The 23,880-nt window shown below is 39.0% G+C and overlaps 1 protein-coding gene across 3 annotated transcripts in view; it reads right to left on the bottom strand.

Moving 5' to 3' along the window:
* The window catches only part of ctnna1 (catenin (cadherin-associated protein), alpha 1), a 77,451-nt gene extending 54,595 nt beyond the window's left edge, over positions 1–22,856 (bottom strand). The window contains exons 1-7 of one of the 3 annotated variants that reach the window (XM_051419180.1): positions 22,710–22,856; positions 20,583–20,700; positions 20,018–20,213; positions 14,098–14,264; positions 13,222–13,341; positions 10,922–11,191; positions 7,109–7,312 (exon numbers count right to left, since the gene is read on the bottom strand). In XM_051419180.1, coding sequence (XP_051275140.1) covers positions 7,109–7,312; positions 10,922–11,191; positions 13,222–13,341; positions 14,098–14,264; positions 20,018–20,213; positions 20,583–20,687 — 1,062 coding nt within the window. In that variant the 5' untranslated portion in view covers positions 20,688–20,700; positions 22,710–22,856. Of the gene's footprint in view, positions 1–7,108; positions 7,313–10,921; positions 11,192–13,221; positions 13,342–14,097; positions 14,265–20,017; positions 20,214–20,582; positions 20,701–21,524; positions 21,572–22,464 lie in introns of those variants that run through there. The other 2 variants (XM_051419179.1, XM_051419181.1) reach the window with 2 other exon arrangements.
* Positions 22,857–23,880: the final 1,024 nt, after the last annotated feature.

Raw genomic sequence — 23,880 nt, 5'->3', positions numbered from 1 at the left:
CCTATCATAATTGTCTCTGTTCAGTGACACATAGACCATAATAGGATCAGTTAGACAGCGTAGATGGTCCAAGACTCACTCAACCTAAAATGTGTTTAAAATGAAAGGCAACTATGCAGGCACAGAGGAACAGGGATAAAGCAAAATTCTGCCACTCACTGTAGATGCCCAAGGCAAAAAGAGAGTCAGGGAAAGAGTGAGCTGTCGAGAGAGAAAGGGACCCAAACAGGGAGAGAAGCACCACAAAGACAAAGAAACCGGAAAAGAGGATTCAGCAAGGAGAACGTGTAAGAGAAATGTTTAAGAGTGCAGAGTGGGAAGATTATATTGAGGGAGAGGCACGAGTCGCACTGCAGTGGCCAGGCATGTCCTTTTTATACAGGTCCAATGATGATGTATCACTTCAAGTTGAAGGAACATTTAAATGTCAGTAGCTTAATATGTCAAAGCAACCTAGCATCACTCTCTTATGTGAAACAAAACACTGACAGATGCTGGGACCTAGAGATGCATTATTAATAAAAAGTGGCAGAAACAGTTACACTCAACATGTGCCATGCCAAACTGTCATGACAATATAGAATAATTGAGGTCACACTATGTGGCAGTGCTGGGGCAACATTACCCCCACCCGCCTTTCCCCTTCACTGGCTGAGTAGACAAGCTCTAGTCTTGTTAAATAATCCTCATAACACTGTACACAATTTCTGCTACAAGAACAGAGAGAAAAAAACACTAGTAATCCAACCACATATTGTATTGTGTAAATACATTCGCCACATTTCTGTTTCCCAAATCTCAAAGGCAGTCTTCCTTTCCCTCATAAGAGGTTTACCCCAAGGTTACTGCTGCTTTTCCAATCAATGTGCTGTATAAAAGTTTTAGCTGCTTTCATAAAAATGACTTGAATAGGTTGCATACGTTTTCCAAAAATGTATCTACCGTTTACCCAGGGATGTTGTTAACTAAAACTTGCATGAACATAAATTGCAATGCCATTAAACACCTGCTTGGTTATTGTTTTTTTTAAATTAACTAATGCATTCTACTTCTGCTTAAACTGCTGTTATAGCTGTACTGACACAAACTGACAGTGAAGTAAATTAGCTGCTGTGGAATGCATTAACACACCACTTTGGAAGTTCAAAAGAACAAATCACAAATAAAGGTGACGTTAAATTTAAAACAATTGTGTTAATAAAAACCACGACATCTGAGCTCTGAAACAAAATGGAACAAGGTTCCACAGTGTGTTAGACTTAAATTAAGCTTTTTAGCCACTATGCTAATTGCCTTTATTATTGTAATCCCTGTTCTGTGTAAAATCACAGAGAACTGTATTTCAGTGCAGAGAGAACTTATTTTAATAATCAATGTAATACTTGTTTTAACATGTCTACAGAGCTGCTTATTCCTAGACTGGTATAAGGGTTTAAGCCTTTGTAGTATGCCTAATTAAAAAAAAAACCACATAAGTCAATGAAAAAATAATATTTTTTGACATGCATGACAAGAAAATTACATCTTTTCGTCCGCTGTGTGATTGTTTTCTGTGCAGAAAATTTCCTTATCTGTTCGTGGTCTTGACATAGCCTAAATTCTGGCATGGAAATCTTAATTTAATGTTTTTTTGCATTCATATGATAGATGATGGTAGTTGGCACTTGGATGGTGACCACTGCTTGCTTAATAGTTAAAAAAATTATTTTGCTTTAGTGTACTTGAAGTTACTGTATGAGTTCACTGTATAGAGTACTCTTATCTATAAAAAAAAAAACAAAAAAATTTAATTATGGCACATATGCTAAAAGGCAGACTATACAGTTGCTCGTGAATGATTTTGAACAACTCCAAGTTCCCTTGATATTTCTTACTAGAAGATGGTGAGGTAAGAACGTCCGCCAGACTTTTTGTCAAAGAGTCTGTAGGAGAAGAAAAATTGAGAAGGGGGTGTAAACAAACTTGTAGCTAGAGGGAATGAAGAAGCAGAAGGGAAGGGAGAGAAAAAGAGAATGAGTTAGGAGTCCATCCAACAGCCTCAGCTGTGAGTGTAAACCCATATGCTGTAATGGTAACATGCGGTTTAATGACTTGCACTGCCCTATCTACAATCAGAATAATATGCGGACAAAATCATGGACCCCAGCAAAATCAGCGTTAAGTATAAGTTTATAGTGTATAATCTTCTCAAGGCGGGTATTTCCTTTTCTGCATTGATTACATATATCATAGCACCTCTACAACTCTGCTTTAGAATGACAGCACACACATCGTCATCAAGCCATTGTGAGGTTTGTTTAGTCTGCCAAGCTTATTAACAGAGGCAGTCAGGTTACCTGTCAAACTGTTTGCCATTGGTTTAAGACATCAGGTCGAGACACTGGCTATCTCACTGCGCTAACTACTTGTCAGCCACAGTTCTCAGAGGCTATGCTGGGCCATTAAACGCACAAGAAGGACAATGACATATTATGTTTCTCATCAGTTTCCTTCATCTGGCCAAATGAGTAGCCAAATCGCTGTCATGTCCACTCATCATCACTGCAGTGATGAGATGTTTACCTCTGCAAACCAAAGTTCTCAAGTCATACAGGGCAACATGAGTGGCATGGAGGAGTCCAGTGAAGTAGAAAACTTGTTTTGAAGCAAACCAGAAATGCTGCATGAATGGCCTGAACCTTAAAATAAACTGGCAGTCTACTGGATGAGCCATGAGAGCAAACCATAGCTGTAATGCCTGAGGATGGACAGGACAGTATTGAGAGAAAATGACACGTAAACTTAGTTGACATATGACTGCTTATCATTTTGTCTGTCAACTGAAAACCTATTCAAAACACACACGAAAAAGGGTTTTGAAACTGAGCCCCAAATCAATTATTTTTTGTGCCAATTGTCAGGTTGCCAATGTAATATCCACTAACCCTTCAATGTTTTAAAAAAAGTATTTCAAGGCTGGCTTATGTGATAATTCTCCACAACCCTTTTTGGAACATAGTATAGAAAACAGACATTAAAAGTCTGTATAACTACATTATTCCACTTCTTGTGCCCAATGTATCCCATGAATTCCAATCACAAAATATCAGTACTGAGGGAAAGGATATGGACAAAAAAAAGGGGAATTTAGTCATTGTGCCTCCTTTTAGTAACAGCTACTTGTGCTCAAGGTTCATCGCACTGAACTGAACTTCCACTGTACTACTACAGATAACTACTTTACCATACTGAAACAGCAGCACTTTCAAGTATAAAGTACCACGTTGATATGCAGTTATCATTTCTGTATTTTTAAGGTTGTTTCCCTCAAAAACTACATCAACGATTTCAGTGATACTGCATGCAGAGTTGGGCCAAATGCCAAGACAACACAGATTACTGTTGGGTGCAGATAGAACGCCCATTTACCCACTTATTAAGCAGGCGGGCTTAGGCCATTACCCAATTCTCTGTTATGGTAAATACCCTGGCCCGGCAGCCATGCAGCAGATGTGCCAGTCCTAAATTGACCTTATTTATGATGTAACCTACAAAATATTGTATTTAGAAAGTGTTAGATAACCTCAGCTCAGGAAGGTTATTTCTATAGGTATTAAGATAGTTAGCCTGGCATGCTAAAATTAGAAGCTTTTAAATCTATAGTAAATACTTGGACAAATTGGAAAAACCATTTGCATAATTTGCACTGTTAAGATATGTGTACTCTGACAGAGCTACTGCTGTGTTTGTGTGTGTGTGGATAAGAGTTATAATCTGTACCACTGCCTGACCAGACATCCATTACAGCCAAAGGACCACTGTAACAATTGAGAATTGAAATGGGCAAGCTGTGGAGTTTATGATTTTAACTCCAGAAGTCAGCAAGAACAGCAGAAAACAGATAAAGTTCAAGCTCATAGACAGTAATAAACAATGCATTACCACAGCAATGAAATCTCTCTAGGGTGACTGGCTCACACTGAAATCCTGCTGTTACAAGGAGGATATTTGGGAGTGGTTAAACCGAGCGTTTCCAAAAATAGAAAAGAAAAATCCGACAGGAACGTAATGTAAAAGAAAATTAGAATAGCTGAAGAGTAGAATGGAAAAGTGACAGGATTTTTTCACTTTCATTGCTCCCACCACAGCACAGACAACAAGATGTGTTCTACTGAAATTATCTCTTGGGGTGGTTGTAGTAACAGACACAGCCCTTATTATTTAAATAATAAAATTAAAAAATGATGCACTGCCTTTCAAGGCCCCTGAAACTAGAAATGATTCAATTAAAGATGAATTTATAATCAAACAATAAATTAGAATGTTTTACAGTGAATACATGGGCTGGTGCTGGTGGGAAACAAGACTTTGTTTCCCACCAGCACAGCACAGTTTCTGAACTAAAGCCAGGGTTTTCTGTTGTTACCTAGGGTGGTTACAAGTAGGAATGGGGCCGATCCGATCCAGTACCGGTATAGGGAGAGATTCCAGCGTAATTCACGGATCGGAATTTCCTGATCCAACCTGCAGAGATATCCGATCCATGAGCCATGTCTGCGCTGTAACGTTGTCTGCTGAAATGACTCCACAGGTGATTCCTGCCGGCAAGTCTGCTAGCTGGCTGCAAACTGCGGAATGGATTTCCTGAATGGAGGCGCGGCTCAAGGAGACAAGGAGTTATGAGACACGCCCCCGCTCAGGAAATCAATTCGGCAGTCAGCTAGCAAAGCTGTGATTCAGAGAGGCGGAAGCTCCCTCGCGTCGTACAACACTACGAACGCAATCAAACATTTAAAAGCACCACACGAAAGAAAACAAGGATTTTTTAGCCAGGGGGCAGAAAGGAGCTGTCAGGAATCACTTCTGGAGTCATTCCAAAAACAAGGTAAACTCCAGGCAGACAACGTGAAAACTAAAGGGATTAGTGTGTGAGTGTAAGATGTTTACACTTATTGCACTTTTCTTATATTTCCAATATTTGACATTTTGGGAATTTAATAAATATTGACATGACAGTAAATCTGAAACCCTAACAGTTGCATATTTGTTTTCAGGATGGGATTTTCCTGTTAACAGGATTTCCTGTTTTTCTGACTTCCTTTTCTGACCTTATACTTACCTCAAGTTGCCTTTTGGGACATACATGCATACATACGTACATATCATACTTGCCTGTTGAGAGGAGTTTATTTCAGCCTCATATAAAATCAACAATAATGATAATAATAATATTAAAGCAAACAGAGCTCTGGTATCAGAAGAGTATCGGTATCGGCAAATATCCAAATTCAGGTATCGGGATCGGAAGTGAAAAAATGTGGATCGGTGCATCCCTAGTTACAAGTTTATGCCTCAATATCCACATGATAAAGTTCCCAATTAAATACAGTGACAACAAACGATCACATATTCTGCTGCTGAAACTAAATTGTTAAGCAATACTGAATGTATTTTTAAAGAGATATGAGAATAATACATCTAGATACTTCACTGATCCTCTGATTAAACAATGAACATTGACTTTGTGGAGCTATTATTTGAAGAAAACAAATTTACTGCCTTCACAGCCAGCAACAGCTGAAAACAAATCTAGCTGGAATCTAAGTGGACTTAACTGTGTAGGATGGATTGAGACTGCATCACTTGTAAATTTTGGATCAAATATTTTTGTTAAACAATTTATACAAGTGAAGCTAACAATCTACTTCCTAAAACATCTGTTATCATTTTATAATCTAAAGTGTAATGTAAGTAAAATAGCTATTTACTTTTGCATTTCTGCATAATGTGTAGTGCTACAAGGAGTATACGATGATTTTTTAGTACTATACTAGGGAAACTATGATACCTAGCATTTTATGTTATTGGATAGTTGCTCAGTTACTGAACACAAAGTCTGTGTTACCCAGAACTATGTCGGTAAGCAGTCTATGGAAATTGTCACTCACTGTCTGATTTTCTCAATACATCCATGATCTGTCTCCTCTGTCTTTCGGATAATGGCCACTACAGCTACACTACAATAGCTCTGAAATTTGCCATTGTTCTCTGTGTCATTAAAGCAATGAGGAAAACCGGCTCCAATGATTTCTACACATATGATCAAATGAAAGGAGCCCCGAGAGGCTGTAGTGTTTGGCTGATCTGAAGTCTGAAGTGTAAATGAAAGTGTCATTAGTACGATCTGGATTCTATGTGAGCACGAGGCACTTGAAATGACAAGTGTAATGGAAAATTTGCCATTGAAAATCCTGTATCTAGCTAGTCATTTACTTTTACAGGACACATATTCACGTACTGTACAAAACCACAACAGCAGCAGCCATTCAATTTAAGATGTACTACCACATTGAAGCTTAAAATCCAACCTGATGAAGCAATCCAACTGCCCACATCAAAACCAAAGCACACACATCACATAGCCTACCAGTCTGATCAAAGTCACAGAGGCAGTAAGTGTGTGTGCCTAGGGCTTTTGTTTCCTTCAGAGGTTCTCCAGCTATGGCCCTAACCTAACAATCCATAGCATAAAGCATTTGATACGTAGAGCTTGTAGGGGTCAGCACACACAGACATAATTACAGGCATTGTATTACAATGTACAATGACTGAAAAGTTAGGTCAATTTAGAGTATATGTTAACTACAAGGACCTGATTAACAAGAGACATTGTTGATTGCAGGCCCATGTATTCAATTTACCTCTAGCCACAGTGTCAGTGTTAATTTCCACAGATTAATCATGTAATAGGCAGGATGGTGCTATCATCAAGACAATGGCCTGAGAGAAGGACTTTCATTTGTTTTTGAACACAACATTAACTCTCTCAACACGTTAAGTCAAAGTAAGGACAGTAAGTAGTTGCAGGTGTTCTGTCGCTCAGCACACAAGTAAATATTGCGTAGAGACTGAATTTGTTTTCAGTGAGATTACTTCATATTTTCCTTCAGGACATAAAGCAAATGAAAGTGATTAGGTAGATGACAAATCAAACCATTATGAATTTTCCCACTGTCCAATAAAGGCAAAATGTAAATACAAAAATAAATTGAGAGCTGTTGTGTTGTGGGTAATGATTAGAAGGTGGTGTGGTGCCAACAGGAAGGAAATGAGTAGATGAGACACTTACATTGCCCATATACTCAGAAAGAAGGTCCTGAAGAGCCTGGCGCACAGAATTGCATTCAGCCACAATGCGTTCCCTGCGGTCATCACGTGTGCAAGAAGAGTCAGCCATGAGGGCAGCACCACTGATAATGCTCTCAAGGCGCTCCTCCAGGGAGGGACGGAAGCGCTCCTCACTAAACGCCAGGGGGTCCACGATGATTTGTTTCTGTAAGGAAAGGGTAGAGGGGAAATTACACAGGGAGAAAAAATGCTAAAAGTCATCATGTTAACATTGATATCTCCCTCTCCAAGAGCCCAAAGAGAGAAATCTGGCAGTCAAGTGACAGACTGACAGGCTGACTGAAAAACCTAAAGAGAAGAATGTGCTAAGCTGTCTTTTTCATCACTTGCTCTCCAGTTCCAGGATTTGAGCAATGTGCCTATTTTTACTTAATGATATGTTGACTAGGTATTGCATCACTTATAAAGTAGTGACCAGTTAAGGTCACTTTTGTCTTCAATTCAATAAAAATTTCCCCACACTTGAAAAAGTGATGACACCAGTCCACTGTGGATAATAGAGAAATACAAAAGGATTTTGATACTAAGAGTTTCAAATTTTAAAATTTAATGGAAAAAAGTTAGAGGAATAACCATGTCAACCTATTCTCGTGGTATTTTCTGTAATAGAGCACAATGTTGGAAAAAGGGAAAAACTGAAACTGTGCTCTGTTCATTTCAAAACAAGGACCATCCTTATTTCACCAAAAGTTCTAGTTCCAGTCAGAAAAGCGTGAATAATGCAGTTCTGAGAAGTACTTTAGGCTTCCAAGATTACTCAGTTTTAATGCAACGCCTTGCAAGGTGTACATACTCAACTGAAAAACTGTTTGATTGGCTTTTGCAAAAACCTGGTTTTTCTAAATTGGACTCAGCAGTGTCCTCTTCTCATCTGCGTCACACACAGAAAAAGAAAACGACTTATTCAGAAACTTTAGTCAGGGACTGTCCATTTTACAAGGTATTAAGTTGGTGAGGGCATTTTTCTCTATATCCTCTAAGACTAGGTCTGCTCCTCTGCTCTGCTGACACAGTTTTTTGACTTTTTCGAGATGAATACAACTTCAAAAAGGCACTTTCTCAGAGAAAACAAGTCACAACATGTGACACAACAAATCATCTGGAAGGGCAAAAACACAAAACAGAAAGGTTCTTCTAGGGACCAAATGAATGAAGAAAAAACAAAAAAACTGTAGTACAATGTCTGCAATGTAGACTACAAGATCCATTTCACACAACAGATGAGCCTATAAATATGTAATCATATATATAAATATATAATCCCTTTTGTGAAAGGATTTTATTTTTCTACCTTACATTTGAGTCACAGAAGTACCATAGTAACCCACTCTCCTCTCTTTTATATCTACAGGATGAGAGAGAACACTTAAATGTCTGATTTCACAGGGGCAAGCCTGCTGAGAGAGGCAACTAGTTGACATGCTGGAGAGACACTGCTGAGGGTTAAGGTATCACAAATGACACTTGTGGCGGCTAAAGAAAGAAAGCCAACTTCCACAACGACAAACAAACTCTGCACTTGCGCAGATACCTTATTGCTAAAACATATTCAGCAATTCAGCTGTTAGAATTGCGGTTTATTAGGCAGCCCGCCCTCTATCACAGCCACCTCCAGCCCCCTCCATTCCGTCTCATCTGACCTCCTCTGCTTGCGTGTCATATCACCATGGCAACAGGCACACGAGAGAGACACGGAGGAGGAAACAGAGAGAGAGAGAGAGAGAGAGAGAGTGAGTGAGAGAGAGAGAGAGAATTGGGGGTGTTGACTCATTTGCTAATTTTGCCTTTCATTTGAAATTGGGCATCAGAAAGTAGTCTGGAAAAGGCATGCAAACCAGTTCTTTGGGGAGTGACGTTTTGCATGACTACCTGTAAAATATTCACTGATGCAACAGATCTAAGAGACTGCATTGTAGATATTCGTTTGATGGAGATTAATCATTTGTCATGCCATCTGTCATTAGCGACAAATGCTATTATATTTTGTAATAGTTTAACATAAATTCCCATGGCTGTAATCCACTTACCCAGAGTCCATTTAGTCTATTCCTGAACACAAAAACGTGAAAAACTGGGGTTTCAACACATCAAAATCTAGTGAGTGAACTGTGATACAAAGTTTCTGTTCTTCTAGCCATCAGGTACTATTGCCCTAAAAATCCAAATTTGTTGAAAGCAGAAAGGGCATGGTTTTATATACACAGTACTGAGACTACTTTGGAAAGCAGTGCTCACTTGATGAAGGAAGTACCACATTTGCTACTTAAAAAGCTTAGCTTGAGTAAATTTTTCATTTGTCTTGCTAAGAGCTGCTGACTCAAATGGGTTATCTAAAAAGGTGGGGGTGCATGAGATCCTATCATTTCGTAATCATTATATACACATCTATTCTAATACCTGCATCCTATGCTCTATCAACAGGAAAACCTTGGTTGACAATAACCACCCTTGTGATTCTTGCACAAGGCCATGAGTAATTAATCAGTGCGTCATATGGCCACAGGCATGTAAAACATAAGCATGCAGATTGCATCGATCACGTGGGTAAACAATGTCACTGCAGGAGCAACACATCAAGTTGCACACTGCTTCTTCCTACATGACTAAATAACAGATCACACAAGATGAGTGATGTGTCTAGCAAAACAGGACACAATGGAAACCTGTACTTCTATAAAGCTCATGAACAAGATTGAATTTGTCATTGTGGATCTGTTCAATGCCTTTGGAAGCTGTCTGAGAATGAAAAAATCAAAGGGGCTTTGCAAGTCTGACAGAAGAAAAAATTACAGGTTAATCATCTTTGCATTTATCACTCCAGGCAGCATTAAGATGATTAGCTCAATGCTTTATCCAGCTGTTATCTCGATGTTGCTTCATGTAAATATTATGATGACTAGTATGTCATATATTCATATATGACATATATATTTTCCTATTTTTAATGAATATTAAGCAATATTTTATTGAATAAGGTCTTAAAATTTCAGAGGCTGACTATGAACAACTGCATTTCCAGAGAAATAAATAAACTAGTTTGTCTGAGTCAGCTGTGGATTTTAGGAACATGCTGGATATAGTTTGAGTAAACACTGGATAACAGTAACTGACTTTCAGAGATATACAGGTTTTAAGCATTTATATGAGGGACTAGACAGCAACATGCAAAGTGTTTTTAGAAGATTAACGTTCCTCCCTGTGCTAAAAGTACTCCTTTGTTTGCAACTTAAGGACTGTGGCTGCATGTTCTCACCTCTTCTGCAAATGTAGATATCAAGGTATTTTTTCAGGCATGCTTTTCTAATAAAGATGACTCAAAAATAAAATGCTACAGATGTGTAAATATTCTTCATTTGACCTAGAGACAGAAGCAATTCAAGGAACGACTGTGACTCAAGAACATATTCAATGCACCCCAAAGCCATGTCCCAGTTTGTCCACATATCCCATCCTAATTTCCACCTCGACCCCGAGCCCTTCAAGGGTTTTGGTCATTTTATGATTCAGTTGGGTTAGTTCTATAATTTGAACGTCTGACCTAACGATACCCTTTGTCAACAAGCCCTCATCTATCTCTGTTAATAAATGCATATTTTTTATGAAACCTTTGGAACTGAGACTTAGTGTTGTAGGGAAAAATATGATCTTGAAGTTCATGTTTTTTTTTATAAACTTGGCAGATACCTGGATCTCTGGCTGTATGCATCAGAAAAGTCAAGTGGGCTGTGACTTGTAAACTACTCATTTGACTTACATCAAAATTGTTGAGGGCGTAGGCAAGCTCTCCACCCCCTGCTGGATGACTGAGTGCTGAGTCTTCAGTGGCAGTGGCCTGGGCAGCGTTGGAGATGCCGGAGACTGCATGCTGCAGCTGCTTGTAGATCAGGTCACGGTTAGCCTTGTAGGCTGCCACGTCAGGATGCTGCAGGCAGGCACGGGACGCTGTGTACAACATGGGGATGTTCCTCTGTAGCACACCACGAGCAGCAGCCATTTGGTCCTTGTGGTGAACATCTTTTAGCTCCTAGCAGAATGAGATGAAAAGGAACGTAAAAAATGGATGGAAAAAAGGGTTAAACTCAAAGATGGAATAGGGGTTTAGGTGGTAATGTATATTAGATTCAAAATGGGCCTGTCATACCCTTATGGAGACAGTAAGTGTGACAGAGTTTGTTCTGGATGACCCAGATTTATTTCTGTCCCCTGCAGTAACACAACAGAGTCATAATCAGGCCATTATAATATGCCTTTGCAATTTAATGCGTTGCTATTCAGACCTCAGCATTATATTGCAATTACATCTTCATAGGAGGGAGGAGAGGAGATAGTGATCGCGGCATAGATTTATGGCATAAGAAAAAACAGCTTGCATACACAAAACGAAAGCCTCCCCTCCAAATGGAATGCTCCCAGGGCTTTTTCCCCCCACTATTGTTGAGACATGCTGGAAAAAAAAAACCGCCTATAAGCCCCATTACTTCCTGCATTCAATTGGTTCAACACATTTTGCTATCCATAAGAAAGTGCAATTACAAGTAAAAGTAATTTCTTCACAAAACCATCAGTGATCATTTTGGCAAGTTTCCCATTTGAAGAGGTGGCAATATGGAGAACAAGAACTGTCTAGTATTTGGGTGGATTTTGAGATGGTATTTACTTTTGACAAATAAAGCTAGTATGCTTCAGTGGTACAACTTTTTGACATGATGCGGTTGCATCATTCATTTTCCAGTGTGATGTGAAAAGCCTTATTATATCAATCATCTAACTTCTCTAAATCCGTGTTTTCTTCAAGCTCGTACATTGGTACAAACGGTACAAAAGATATTCTATGTCCAGTGTAGCTGATCAGTGATAGTATTAAAAACTTTTTTACACACTTAATATTTGATTTTGATGGTTTAGACAGTGTGCACAGCATAGAGAGGTGCATAAATGTTAGAAACGTGTATTATCCAAATTCATGATGTTGGTGGCACTATTGTGTAATACTTCTTCTACTACATTTTGGTCCTACCACCATTCACTGTGGCTGTGTTTTGAAAAACGTAAAACATTCATACATGACCTTTACCTCCAGCTAAGAATAGCTGAAAATCATCACTATGGACGCATTCAGACTGCAGGCCAAAGTGACCCAGATCAGATTTTTGTGACTATGGAATCTAATCCTTTCAATTCTGATTTGGGTCATATTCATATGTGGTCCTAATCAGATTCAGGTCTGATTCTTTGCAATGTGACCTCAGTGTGAACAGTCATATGAGAATTCATGGGATTTCTATATCACTCTAGACTGACATTTGTCATGCAGGTCAGTTCAGGACCGTGAACTGTTCACACTGGAATCTGATATGGGCCATATTTAAAAAGTAATGTGAACAGCCAAACAAAAACAACAAAAAAGTTTGATCCGAGCAATAAATCAGAATTGAGTGCCAAGGCTTGCAGTGTGAACGTAGCTGTGAATGCATACTACTTCCTTTGTCAGTCGTTTGAAGACAATCTCAACAAATAAGGCGCAAAAGAAAAGGTAAATATTCTCAAAATAACAACACCATTCACTCAGCTTTCTTCACTTCCAGTAATTAGCATTGTGTGCATCTCCTGGATATGCACCAAGAACCATATGAAGTTGTTTCATTTGGAAAATGCATCAGGAAATGCACTTCACTGTTGACTACCACTTACACTATAGTGGAGAAAAACGATGTGCCATTTCTCATCACAAGGAAATGGATTTTTGTCACATTTAGAGTCGAGCCTTTATGCTTTTCTTTCCCTTCACTCCCAGCCCACTTCACTGGTAATAAGAAGATTGTTCATGCTTACTGCATCTAATCGTCCAGCTAAAGGATGAGGCACTTCTTCTTGCTTACTACCTCCTATTGTTTTACTTATTGTTTGCCATGTAGGTTGGAGAACATGTTTGTTATGAGTAACAAGACCACTAACACGCATTCACTTGATAACCTCCCAACCCAATTAAATCCACCAGGCTCCTCTGCTCCCATGATTTGACCTTGTCTCTCTTTTTTGCCATCTGTACATTACCTGCTGTCTCTTGGCAGCCATGATGTTCAGCTTGTCCACCTCTGGTTTCAAGGCCTTATACTGGATCCCAAGGTCCTGCTCTGTTCCTGCATTACGCACTTTCACCAGATTGTCCTCCACCTGAGCCAGGCAGATGGAAAGTTAGATAATACTTAAAGCATATTTTAGAGTATATTTCTGTAAGTTAGCAGATTTTAACTCATTTAATGATCAAAGTGGACAATACTAACCTATACTCATAAAATAGACAAATTAGGAAAATGTATTGCATTGTTTTATCATGGTCAGGTGTGAGCTCAGGCTGAGGCCATCAAGATTTCTAAGAGCAATTTTCAAAATTGCAATCAAGTCATGCCAATCAACTGATGTGGTTTTAATAAGGTGTAGCCTGTCACGTTGAGTTTCAAGTGGTGAAAAGTTCCAGCTGGTTAAAAAGACATCAATTTGGAATTAAATAAAAGATTAAATAGACACACCAAAGACCAATGTTTATTTTGATACATTTAAATTGGGTTTTACCAGAAGAATTCTTAATTTCTGTTTATTTATTAAAAATGAGTTACTTATAGCATCACAAAGACAGAAAGTATGTACAACTTCCAGATTAGTCTTGACTCAGAATACATTACTACATATCTTTCTGGACAATATTAGACGGTGCATGTAAACCTGCACTACTGAGTGGACTGGATTACTCCAACTCATGTAAATACTTTTAAATCAAATTAATACCTTAATGTGTCTTGCTGGCAATACTGTTCTTGATAGAGCAGATACAGTATGTTTTTTTTTGCTTAATGGAATAATTATATTTTCTTAAATTCCAATTAAGCTAGTTTGTAATGTATAATATGCAGACACATGTAACTATCTCACCAGTTTAAGTTGCAGTAGAAGTTTGTAGACATCAGACATGTCTGCCAGCACCAACAGATGTGTGACTGCAGACAGGAGGGCTCTGGCAGCACGAACCATATTGCCCCTCTTCACAGATGAGCAGGGGTCTTCTGCAAATTCTCCAGAAGCCTGCCGCATTGACTCACCTGAAAATGTGTGACAAAACAAAATAAAACATATTCTGTAACTCCAAGGTTTAAACTGAAACTTCAAATGAAAATTCGTTGAAAAACAGACTTTTGAACCAGCAACTGTTCAAAAACACCCACTGTTTTGAACCACGATGAACTAGCTTTTACGGTGTACTTAATATCTAATTGTCTGTGATCCTCTTTTGCCATCAAGAAAGAACAAATAGCCTACCATCAAGCTGTTGACAGTTTAATTTCCTAGACATACGCCTCACCAACAGGTTCTGATATGGAAATATTCCATAAATATACATCAATGTATCACATAAAATAATTGTTTTCAATGCAATGAGCTGCCTTCCTCAGTTATCCATTAAAACAGCCAAATGTTCATGTGTAAAACCTATTTCTTATCATTATTATTATTATTATTATTATTATTATTATTATTATTATTAGTAGTAGTAGTAGTAGTAGTAGTAGTAGTAGTCTACAGGAGCTGACAGCAGATGTCTGAGAGCAGTCACAGTCAGTTCCAGGCTACTAGTTAATTGCGTCAGAAGTCTTCATATGAGACAAAGAGGAGTGTGCAGAAGAGAGGAAACAGTCTGACGCATTTTCCCTGCCTGCTTACGGTCAGCACGTGTCACACAGAGTGACAAAGACACACACACCTCTTCAATGTCCAGTAATAATGGACACGTACATGCACACATAGCCCTCTAAAGAAAGAGGTCAAATCCACGACAAAGGGCTCACTGTCTGGTTTGTCCAGCACCGTGCTTTGTCCTACATTGGATGGGCCTGCACAGTTGACTGGACACACAAATGGACTTTGTAGGCTCACATTATGAACAAGACAGTAAATCCATAATTAGTTTACTTCGGTCAAGGCACAACCAAATTCAAACTCAAAAAATGCCTTATAATAGTTATGTCTGCATTACAAATCCAAAGCCAACAAAAAGACAAGTACTTAACTTGCCCACTTTCATATGATGTGTACAGCTCTAAAGAGACTGAGACTAAAACAGATGACAAGCAGCAACATGAATAATGTTCTCACACCAATGACATGTTCACTGGAAAAGACAACTCAAAACTAATTTAGCAGCGGGTTCATGCTCATCAATTGTTACCATCTTGCTAAATACTTGTTCCATGACAGTCATGGATAGAGCAGCTCCATTCTTTTGACAAAACTGCTTGCAATGCCTTGCTACGATAGAGGTTGTACTTCCCCTTTTACCCAATGTGTGCTGGGATTGACACCAGCCACTGCTAATCTAAACAGGGTAAGCAGTTGAGACAATTATGGATATTTTCAAAGACAACAATAATTTTTAAGTAGGGATGTAACAAAACGTTGTGGCATGGTATTTCATTAAAAACAAAAAGGCAACACTGAAAATGGACTGTAATATCAACTAAATCTTTTAAACTGGCTAGTAAGAGCTGAGTGCCGTGTGTGGCCTGAGTGTATTTTTTTTTTGTTCAAAGTCAAAGCATCAGCATACTCGCTCACTCCTAGATAACGAGCAAGCAGTATTTAGATACAAAGTTAAGTGACTTCTTGGCTATGACCACTAAAATGTGTTGTGGCCACAGGCGGTCAATGGATGAGTTCCCCAAGTGATGTTTGCTGTGAGAACAAAAGGCAACTGTATGTGTATCAGCTCAGACAGACTGATTTTCACATTTATCAAGAACTCCAATTCCTCTTATTTTCCTCCAGACCATCTCCTTTCTGCCCCTGCTGCTTTTCATTCATTGAGTCAGGCAACTTAGAATAACTACATATTTACACTAGAGTTGAAACATTTTCAACTTGAGCAGATGTAATTTGCAGTATCTAGAGTGAATCTGCTTCTGGTCGTCTATGTTCAAATCTGTGTTTGAATGACTTGCATTCATGCCACCTCTAAATAAGAGTCAATAACATTTCAGTGCAAGTACTTGCATTGATAAAATGCTCATCCCTAGTTTAGATGTGCGCCAGCATGACTACCAATCACAGAAAAAAACATCTTTAGTTGTAGTGTTGCACTTGCACAAGCTTTTGAAACTCAGGGGCCATCACAATATCAGAAAAATAATGAACTCTTGGACCTTTGTAATGATTGGCCATTATGTAGTAAAATGCCATTTTCATAGGTGTTCTTGCAAGTGTCACAGATCTGTTCAGCCACAATACAGCTGTGCAGCACGTTCACAAGCCCAATACAAAATCGATGTTGTTACTTTAAAGAGAACAGACTCGAAGCTTACAAAGACACTTTGTTACGGGGCCAGTGTAGACATCTTCGTTCAGCAACAAAGAAGCATATCTAGTCCATCAGACAGCTGTAAAACGGGTGTGAGGGCCGAGGTGACTGTGGCTTCAGCAGTACCACGTCAGCAGCAACGGTTATCATATCATCAAAAGAAAGAAAGAAAGAAAGAAACCTCCACCCAGTATACAGCAGTTTGCCTGGCTAGTCTACCGCTAAAACTGCGAATGTTTCAGACCAACATTGGTGGAAAACCCAAAGATAAGAACGATTTTTCTTTAAAAAAATTACTGAACTAATTACTCGACAATCAAAATAGGGGGGAAAAATAGCTGACTAATTGATGAATCAACTTCAACCTTCAGCTCTAAAATACATCAATAGTCAAAAGACACAATGGTATTTGAATTACAGTGACATGAAAAAGAGTACCGAATACAAAGATTCAAATGTTTTTTGGTACTTTTCATATCAAACATGTACAACAAAAGTCTCACACAGATTCTGACCATTTTACTCCAACAGAGAACCAAAGCATTTTGTGCAAATGATCGACAAAACAGATCTCAAACACAGCCCGCACCTTCAGGCTGTTATTCCCCCCTGTGAACAAAATCAATAAGGCCATTTTCAGGGGGCAGATAGTGATCAGTGCTTCTTTAATAAACTTCCATCTATCTAACGCTCACCTGCGGCCCACCAAGTGCATGATGAGGTGATTAAAATGTATATCACACAATAATCCCCTCCAAACAGCAGGACAACAAAGACACAGGCAGGGAGGGAAGGGCAAGACGGAGAAAAGAAAGGGTCTTTAAAGGGTAAGAAATGTCTAATGATTTTAGCGAAGCCTAAGGTAAATAAAATATGATTTAAAGTATTCAGAGAACAAGTTAACTGGAGGAAAACATGCACTAAATTAATCATTTAGAATAGTTTTAGGAAGAACAAGATTTGGTCCGCAAGCCACTTCAACACGCACTGTATGCACCGTCATCCTTAATGATCATGTCAGATTTTTTTCCTCTCATTTTAAACAGCTGGTAAGCCACAGCTGGGTGGAAAATGCATTCTGAATCCAGAGGGGTGGGGGGGTGTTACCCTACTCAATAGCCGTATTATCAGTCTAGGCACGCTCCACTGAGCAGCATGGCATAGCTGACAGCCAGGCCTAGGCACCAGCTAACAACAGTCACTGAATTCCAGTCCAGTGACAGCTTACCACAACTACAGTAACATTCCTGGGCACTGAGCACTGCACAGGCTATCTAGCGACATGTCATTTACCTCCCAACTACTCAGAGCAGAGGGAGAGCAGGGGACATCTAACTCGCTGGGCATCTGGGGAGAAAAGACACAGTGACACAGATGTCGCATCACAAGGTGATAACAGCCACCCTCGAGTCATAGCTCCCTGGTCTCAATGGTCTGCTAGTCTGTCAAAATACAGTCAGACATCCATAGCAAAAAGTAATAACGGAGACTTGAAAGTGTGGTTGTTAGATGATGGAATCACAAGACAAATGGTAATTTAAATGTCTGATAATTGGTAGATGGTAGCTTCCTGCCTCGGGATGCACAAGTTGTTGAATAGCATGTGTGTTCTTCTATCCAACAATGGTAATCCACTAAGCAACTGAGCAGATATGTTCTACACAGAATGCCAGACAAATCGCCAACACCATGCCCCCTCAATAATCTACATAGACAAGACAGGGCCCCTGGTGTGTGATGATTCACTTTTCATTTTGTCATCATAAATATAGACAACTTTGGCTGCTGAGGCAAACTAATACATCTTACAGGCTGACACAAAGATCCAGGAAGGTCCAATTTTTGTACTGGTGTGAACAACAAAACACAGTGCATCATGCTGACTATATGCTCCTGCTCCTAACAAGGGTCCATCAAATGTTTGCCATGAAATGATACATCCTTGTAGACAGCTAGATAAAGCACTTTGTTCTAAAAGTACTGTAGAACTCTAGTTACATAAAGCAACACGTATGATGAAGTCAGTATTTACCAAAATGGTCTCATTTCTGTCTAATGGTCTAAACGCAAGTCTTTGATTAACCATCTTTCACTTTTTGTCACAGAAGACAGTCATGTCCAGATAATAGTTTCTGAGCAACCTTACACTGGTCTAGAAGAACACACACACTTCTGAGGGTAAACGTAGGGTTGATCTGATACTAATGCGAGTATTAGTTATGCCTCTGATACAGCATAAAATGCTGAAGTTCTGCACCATTCATTCTCTGTATGCTTTTGTTGACATTTTACAATGGGTTTAATCTGAACCAGGTCATACAACAAGAGCAAGCTTAAAGGGTTACTAGTCTACAGAAAAAAAAATAATAATAATAATAATACTAATGCATGTGTATCGGATTGGTTCTCGATATTAACCTGACAGCGCCAGATGGTTTGTTACACAGACTGTTTGGAAACGGGCAGGAACTTTCAGAAAATACAGGCCAGGTAATGGAATGAACCACCCGTCAATCCCGTAGTCAAACTCTTACCAAAGTAAGCTGGGAGAAAAGCAAAAACATATTTTCAATTGAAAAAAGCCTTCTTTGCTCTTCTCAATGAATACTCTCTAGTTCTGATATAATTGATGTAAGCAATATCTACAATAACCTCTTTAGCAACCGCCACTGTTTATTTTTTTTCATAATAAAGTATAAAATAATAAACCCTGTAGCCGTTTTGGCCTTATTGCTGTCTGGAGGGAGTTTCTCTCTCCAGTGTTTGGTGCTTCAGTGCAGCCTGAGTTGTCTGAATAAACTGTCTGTATTCTGTTGTTTATTTCCGTTGTCTGTATGTGTGAGCAGATTAAATTCATTAATTACTCTTATTGGCTTTTTGTTCGGAGGACGTGTGTTGCACTTGCAGTGGTGTGTTGAGCGTGGTCGTGTATTTCTATCGCTCTCTCTGTACACAGGCAGCCCCGCCCGTGGTGAAACTCTGTAGAGGGCAGGGCTGCTCCTGCTCTCACACACAGAGTAGAGGAGAGAGTTGACGATGGTTGCACCGTGCATGAACGCTTCATGGGTAAAAAGAGCTGTGTGACAACTGACGAACAACAAAAGATCGGCTCAATAAGCCTCTCGACATAGCCAATACTTATGAGTTAAAAAATTATGTGATTGGTGCTGATACGGATCATTGAGATCGGATCATTCCTAATCAAAACCATTTAGAAACATGGCTAGTTGGATCCCAGTAAGGCAAGGCGATGACAGTCCAAATGATATGAGTGTGAACCGTCTGCATACTTAAATCAAAAGTCTATGAATGGGCTCCCTGAAAACCCCACAGCAAAAGGAAATCTATCAGGCTCAAAACATATTCTTATTTCAAGCTCTTCCACTGGGGCAGATGATACAGTATGTACATAGCTTATGATTTATTTATCATTCCTCCTATCTTAAGAAGCACTCTGTACAAGCCAGAAACCACACACTGTTGCAATATGTATTTTCAATATACCTTGCTTGCGGACATCTTCCACAGCAGCAGTGAGCTCATCCTTAAGGAACTGACTTTCCTTTGCAATCTTTTCTCCTTTCTCCAGGAAGTTCTGGGTAGCATTCTCCACCGATGCTGCCAAAACATGAGCCTTCTTGGAGCGTCCTTTCTTCTTGTTAGATGGGCCTTTGTTGCTGGAGTTTACCAAGGTGGTGACCTATGGAAGGGATAGAAAATGGTTCAACAACATAACTAGCTGCTTCAGGGCCTTAAATGTACATGGCAGAAGACCGTTATGCCAACAGCTCCCTCAATAAATAATATATAATATATATATGCTTAATACTTGATGCAAGGAAAATGTTTCATTTGATGATATAATACGCTACATGCTACTGTTTTAGAATATGTAGCTGATTAGAAGCTCCTTTTTATACTATTAATATTAACTCTGCTTCAGTATCACATTGAAATTGTATTTCCGAGCATTTTTTCTTATAAAACCTCTGCACCAATTCCACAGTCCATAGGCTATCTGAACCTGACCTATTATTCTAAATTAAAATGCACACAGTGTTTACATTACCTGGGTGACCAGGGGCTCCAGCAGCCTCTCCACTGCCAGAGTACGGATCTCTAGACTCTTTGGGTCCCATTTGAAGTTGATGTTGGCTGTGTTGATGTTTGTCATGGTGTCTGGAATTCTGGGGGTAGAAAGTGTAAAGTGTGGTCAAGGAAAAAAGTTAAAACAGATAATCATTTCATAGTCCAGATGCAATGATGAAATACAATTTAAACTGTATCAACATATTTGTCCTAAATAACACTGAATACCTGTTATTATATGATGGTTAGGCCAAGATAAAAAAAACACAATTATCAAAGTAAACAACAAAGTTAAGCTTCCTATGTGATTTTCAGACTAGTTAGTCTCTAAAGTTTTTGTACAACAGTCAAAATAATAAAAGGTCCTTGTTGGAGCCAGCAATGCTCCATCCCTCACAGAATGATTGCCAAAGGCACAGCAACACTGTGGTCCAATTTCGATTTCTCCTTTCAAGCAGTGACTGCAACTCCATTGATTAGCTATCTAACATGGAGGGGCAGGGATAATCAGCAAGCCCGGGGGGCTGAGGGGCTTCAACTGAAAAGTTGGTCAGCTGTGAGAACAATGCCGTAGACAGCTTTTAGCCTACATTGTAAACAAAAGAGGCTAAAATAAAAATCAGAAAACGCCAGAGGAACATTTGAGTGATGACAACTTAATGTTATATATTGACCTGTTATTCATTGGGTGCATGTGCTTTCAATTTTGCCTTCAAAAATCCTGGCAAATGTTTACATTTGGATGCAGATTGTCTGTCACAGTTGTAACTTATTTTATCACAGGCACAAATCTACACACAGAGGCATTAATCTACACACAGAGGCATTAATCTACAATTATTTATCAACCACTGAGAGGTTTCACATCCACTAGAATGTCAAAAGGTCACTTCACACAAACACTGAAAACTACTTTCCCTACCATGCAGATAGTTTCAGTTTCATTTGCTGAGGTTTTCAGATCTCTACTGCTACAACATCAGGGGCCAGCCTGAAACAATATAAATTAATTAAGCTGTTTGCGGTGTGCAATGCATTGAAAAGCTGCTTTTAAAGACCTCAGAGGGAAAGGCTCTTTCACAGATACTTGTGGTGGTGGACTGTGTGTATTGAACCTACTTCTATCTCCATTAAAAACTGGTCTATTGAGTACACCAAGTACCTGGGACAGCGGATGTGAAATCCCGTTTACCTCCTCTGCACTATGGGTGTGGCAGATGAAGTCTCAGACGCAGACATTTTAAAAAAACATGTCGAATTAAACCAAAACGACACACATAGCTAGATACCACTATAACGTTACTTTTAAAGTTATTAAAAGTGAAATAACTCTCCGTAAACTCACGTTAAACTATTTTGGCCAAAGGGACGACAGGATTTTCTGCTAATTAAAAAACACCCTATCATATCCCAACATCCAAATTAAAATAATAACACATTTAACTCTAATTACAAGCGGATGAGAGACAGGGTGCGTCTAACACCTGGTGAGCTAAATATAACCTAGGTGCTAACACTAGTTAAGTAGCTTAAGTGGCACCTGTTGTAGGTGTAGTTTTATTTTTTTAAATTAAAGTTCACAGACGCTTTAACATTATGCAGACTTTAAAAACCGTGTCGTCGAGGTTAAAAAGGGTCACCTTAAAACATTTAAGCAAACATAGCTCAAACCTACCTGCTAACGCTAATGCTAGCCGACACAACAAACATTAACGTTAGCTCCGTTAGCTTGCGGAAAATACTACGGAGGAAAAAAAATAAACCCTTTTAAACTGTAAACAAGCTGTCCAACTAAACATCCCATGTAAGGTTAATAGCGGTTTAAGCTTATATGTTGGTTAAAGAAAACGTTTTAAACTTACCGAAAAACAATCCACTAGGAAAAAAAAACTGGAGTTTAAAAGTTCAAAATGGAGGAATGAGAATTACGGAGTTCCTTGTCTGAAAAGTTTTCCTCCCTTTTCCTCCTCTCACCGACTCAGTTTAGAGGTCCTCCTTATAGCTGACGGCCTAACACGGCGCTTCCTTCGCCCCCCCCCCGAAATAAACTATATAAATCGAAAAGTACCTTCGGTGTTTTAAAAGATCTTCAACTCGCTTTAGTTACCTGAAAAGTTTCGGTTAGGAGGGTTTCGATGTCGCAGACTATTGCCCAACAATGGATGAGACGGACCGGGGACCGGGGGGGGGGTTGCTGGGGCGGTGACCGAGTTCCTGAACTTCCTGGCAGTGGGGAAGGGCGACCACAGGACACAGCAAGCCCGCAAAACGAGGAGGTGTTTTGGGCGTGGCGCTCACTGTATTTGCCCATATATGGATTAATTATTGCTTCCATGAAGTTAGTGTACGACCGTGGTCCGGGATACCGGTTGTACTTCTTGTTTTCTTTTCTTTTTTACAGTTGGTCTAAAGAACTAAACAAATCCTGAAGTTTGTTATTTGGAGGCCGTGCATGTTAAATCATATGGTCAGATGAGGCCTATACTCTTAGTATAGAATAGGTTCATGTCAGTTCACATGCTTTTGGTAGATTAAAGATAATTCAATAGCTAATTTAATCCGGATAGCAGCAAATTCACTTGGTCATTGGGTTACTACAGAGGAAACTGCCCCAAAACCTTTGGTGTCTGATCCAGGGCTCATCTTATTAGGCAACATACAAAGCATCACATTGTCACATTGAATATCTCTTTATCTATATATAAGGATTTTAATTATTTATCGTTGTGGGGGGAATTTCCAGCTGTGCCATGTCAAAATTTATAACCAAATTTATCAAAATGTATCAAAAACCAACCTTGCTTTAACTACCATAAAACAGCATTTTTTTTTGTTCACTGCAAACAAATTATTTAGATTAAAGATTTAATTTTCAAGCAACTATTAAATAATAGACAAGAGGTCAATAATAATATTTTGTCTTTTACTAAATCACTCAAGTATTGCGCAGAATATTTGTTATATTTTGTAAATAATACAAATTATTAAATATTAATTATTTAATTAAGTAAATAATATTTTGTATTTTTGTTATTTATTTCACTCAAATGTTGCTGTGACAAGTGAATTTCCCCATTGTGGGATTAATAAAGTTATCTATCTATCTAAAAGGTAGATTTTCTTGTGTCTAGTCTAAGCTCATACTGTACAAAAAAACAGAGCATTTTCTAACTGGAGCTTCCTTTTCCCCCCAAAATCTCTTTATTGCATTTTTCACACAGATCTACAAACAAACAAAGCAACATGTACATGTGCTCAGAGCCTGTGAAACTGGAGCT

The sequence above is a fragment of the Dicentrarchus labrax genome, unplaced genomic scaffold (genome assembly GCF_905237075.1).
Source record: "Dicentrarchus labrax unplaced genomic scaffold, dlabrax2021, whole genome shotgun sequence".
NCBI classification, from domain to species: domain Eukaryota; kingdom Metazoa; phylum Chordata; class Actinopteri; family Moronidae; genus Dicentrarchus; species Dicentrarchus labrax.
Note: the sequence above shows the minus strand (reverse complement) of the source record. Positions and strands in the feature narration are given on the sequence as shown.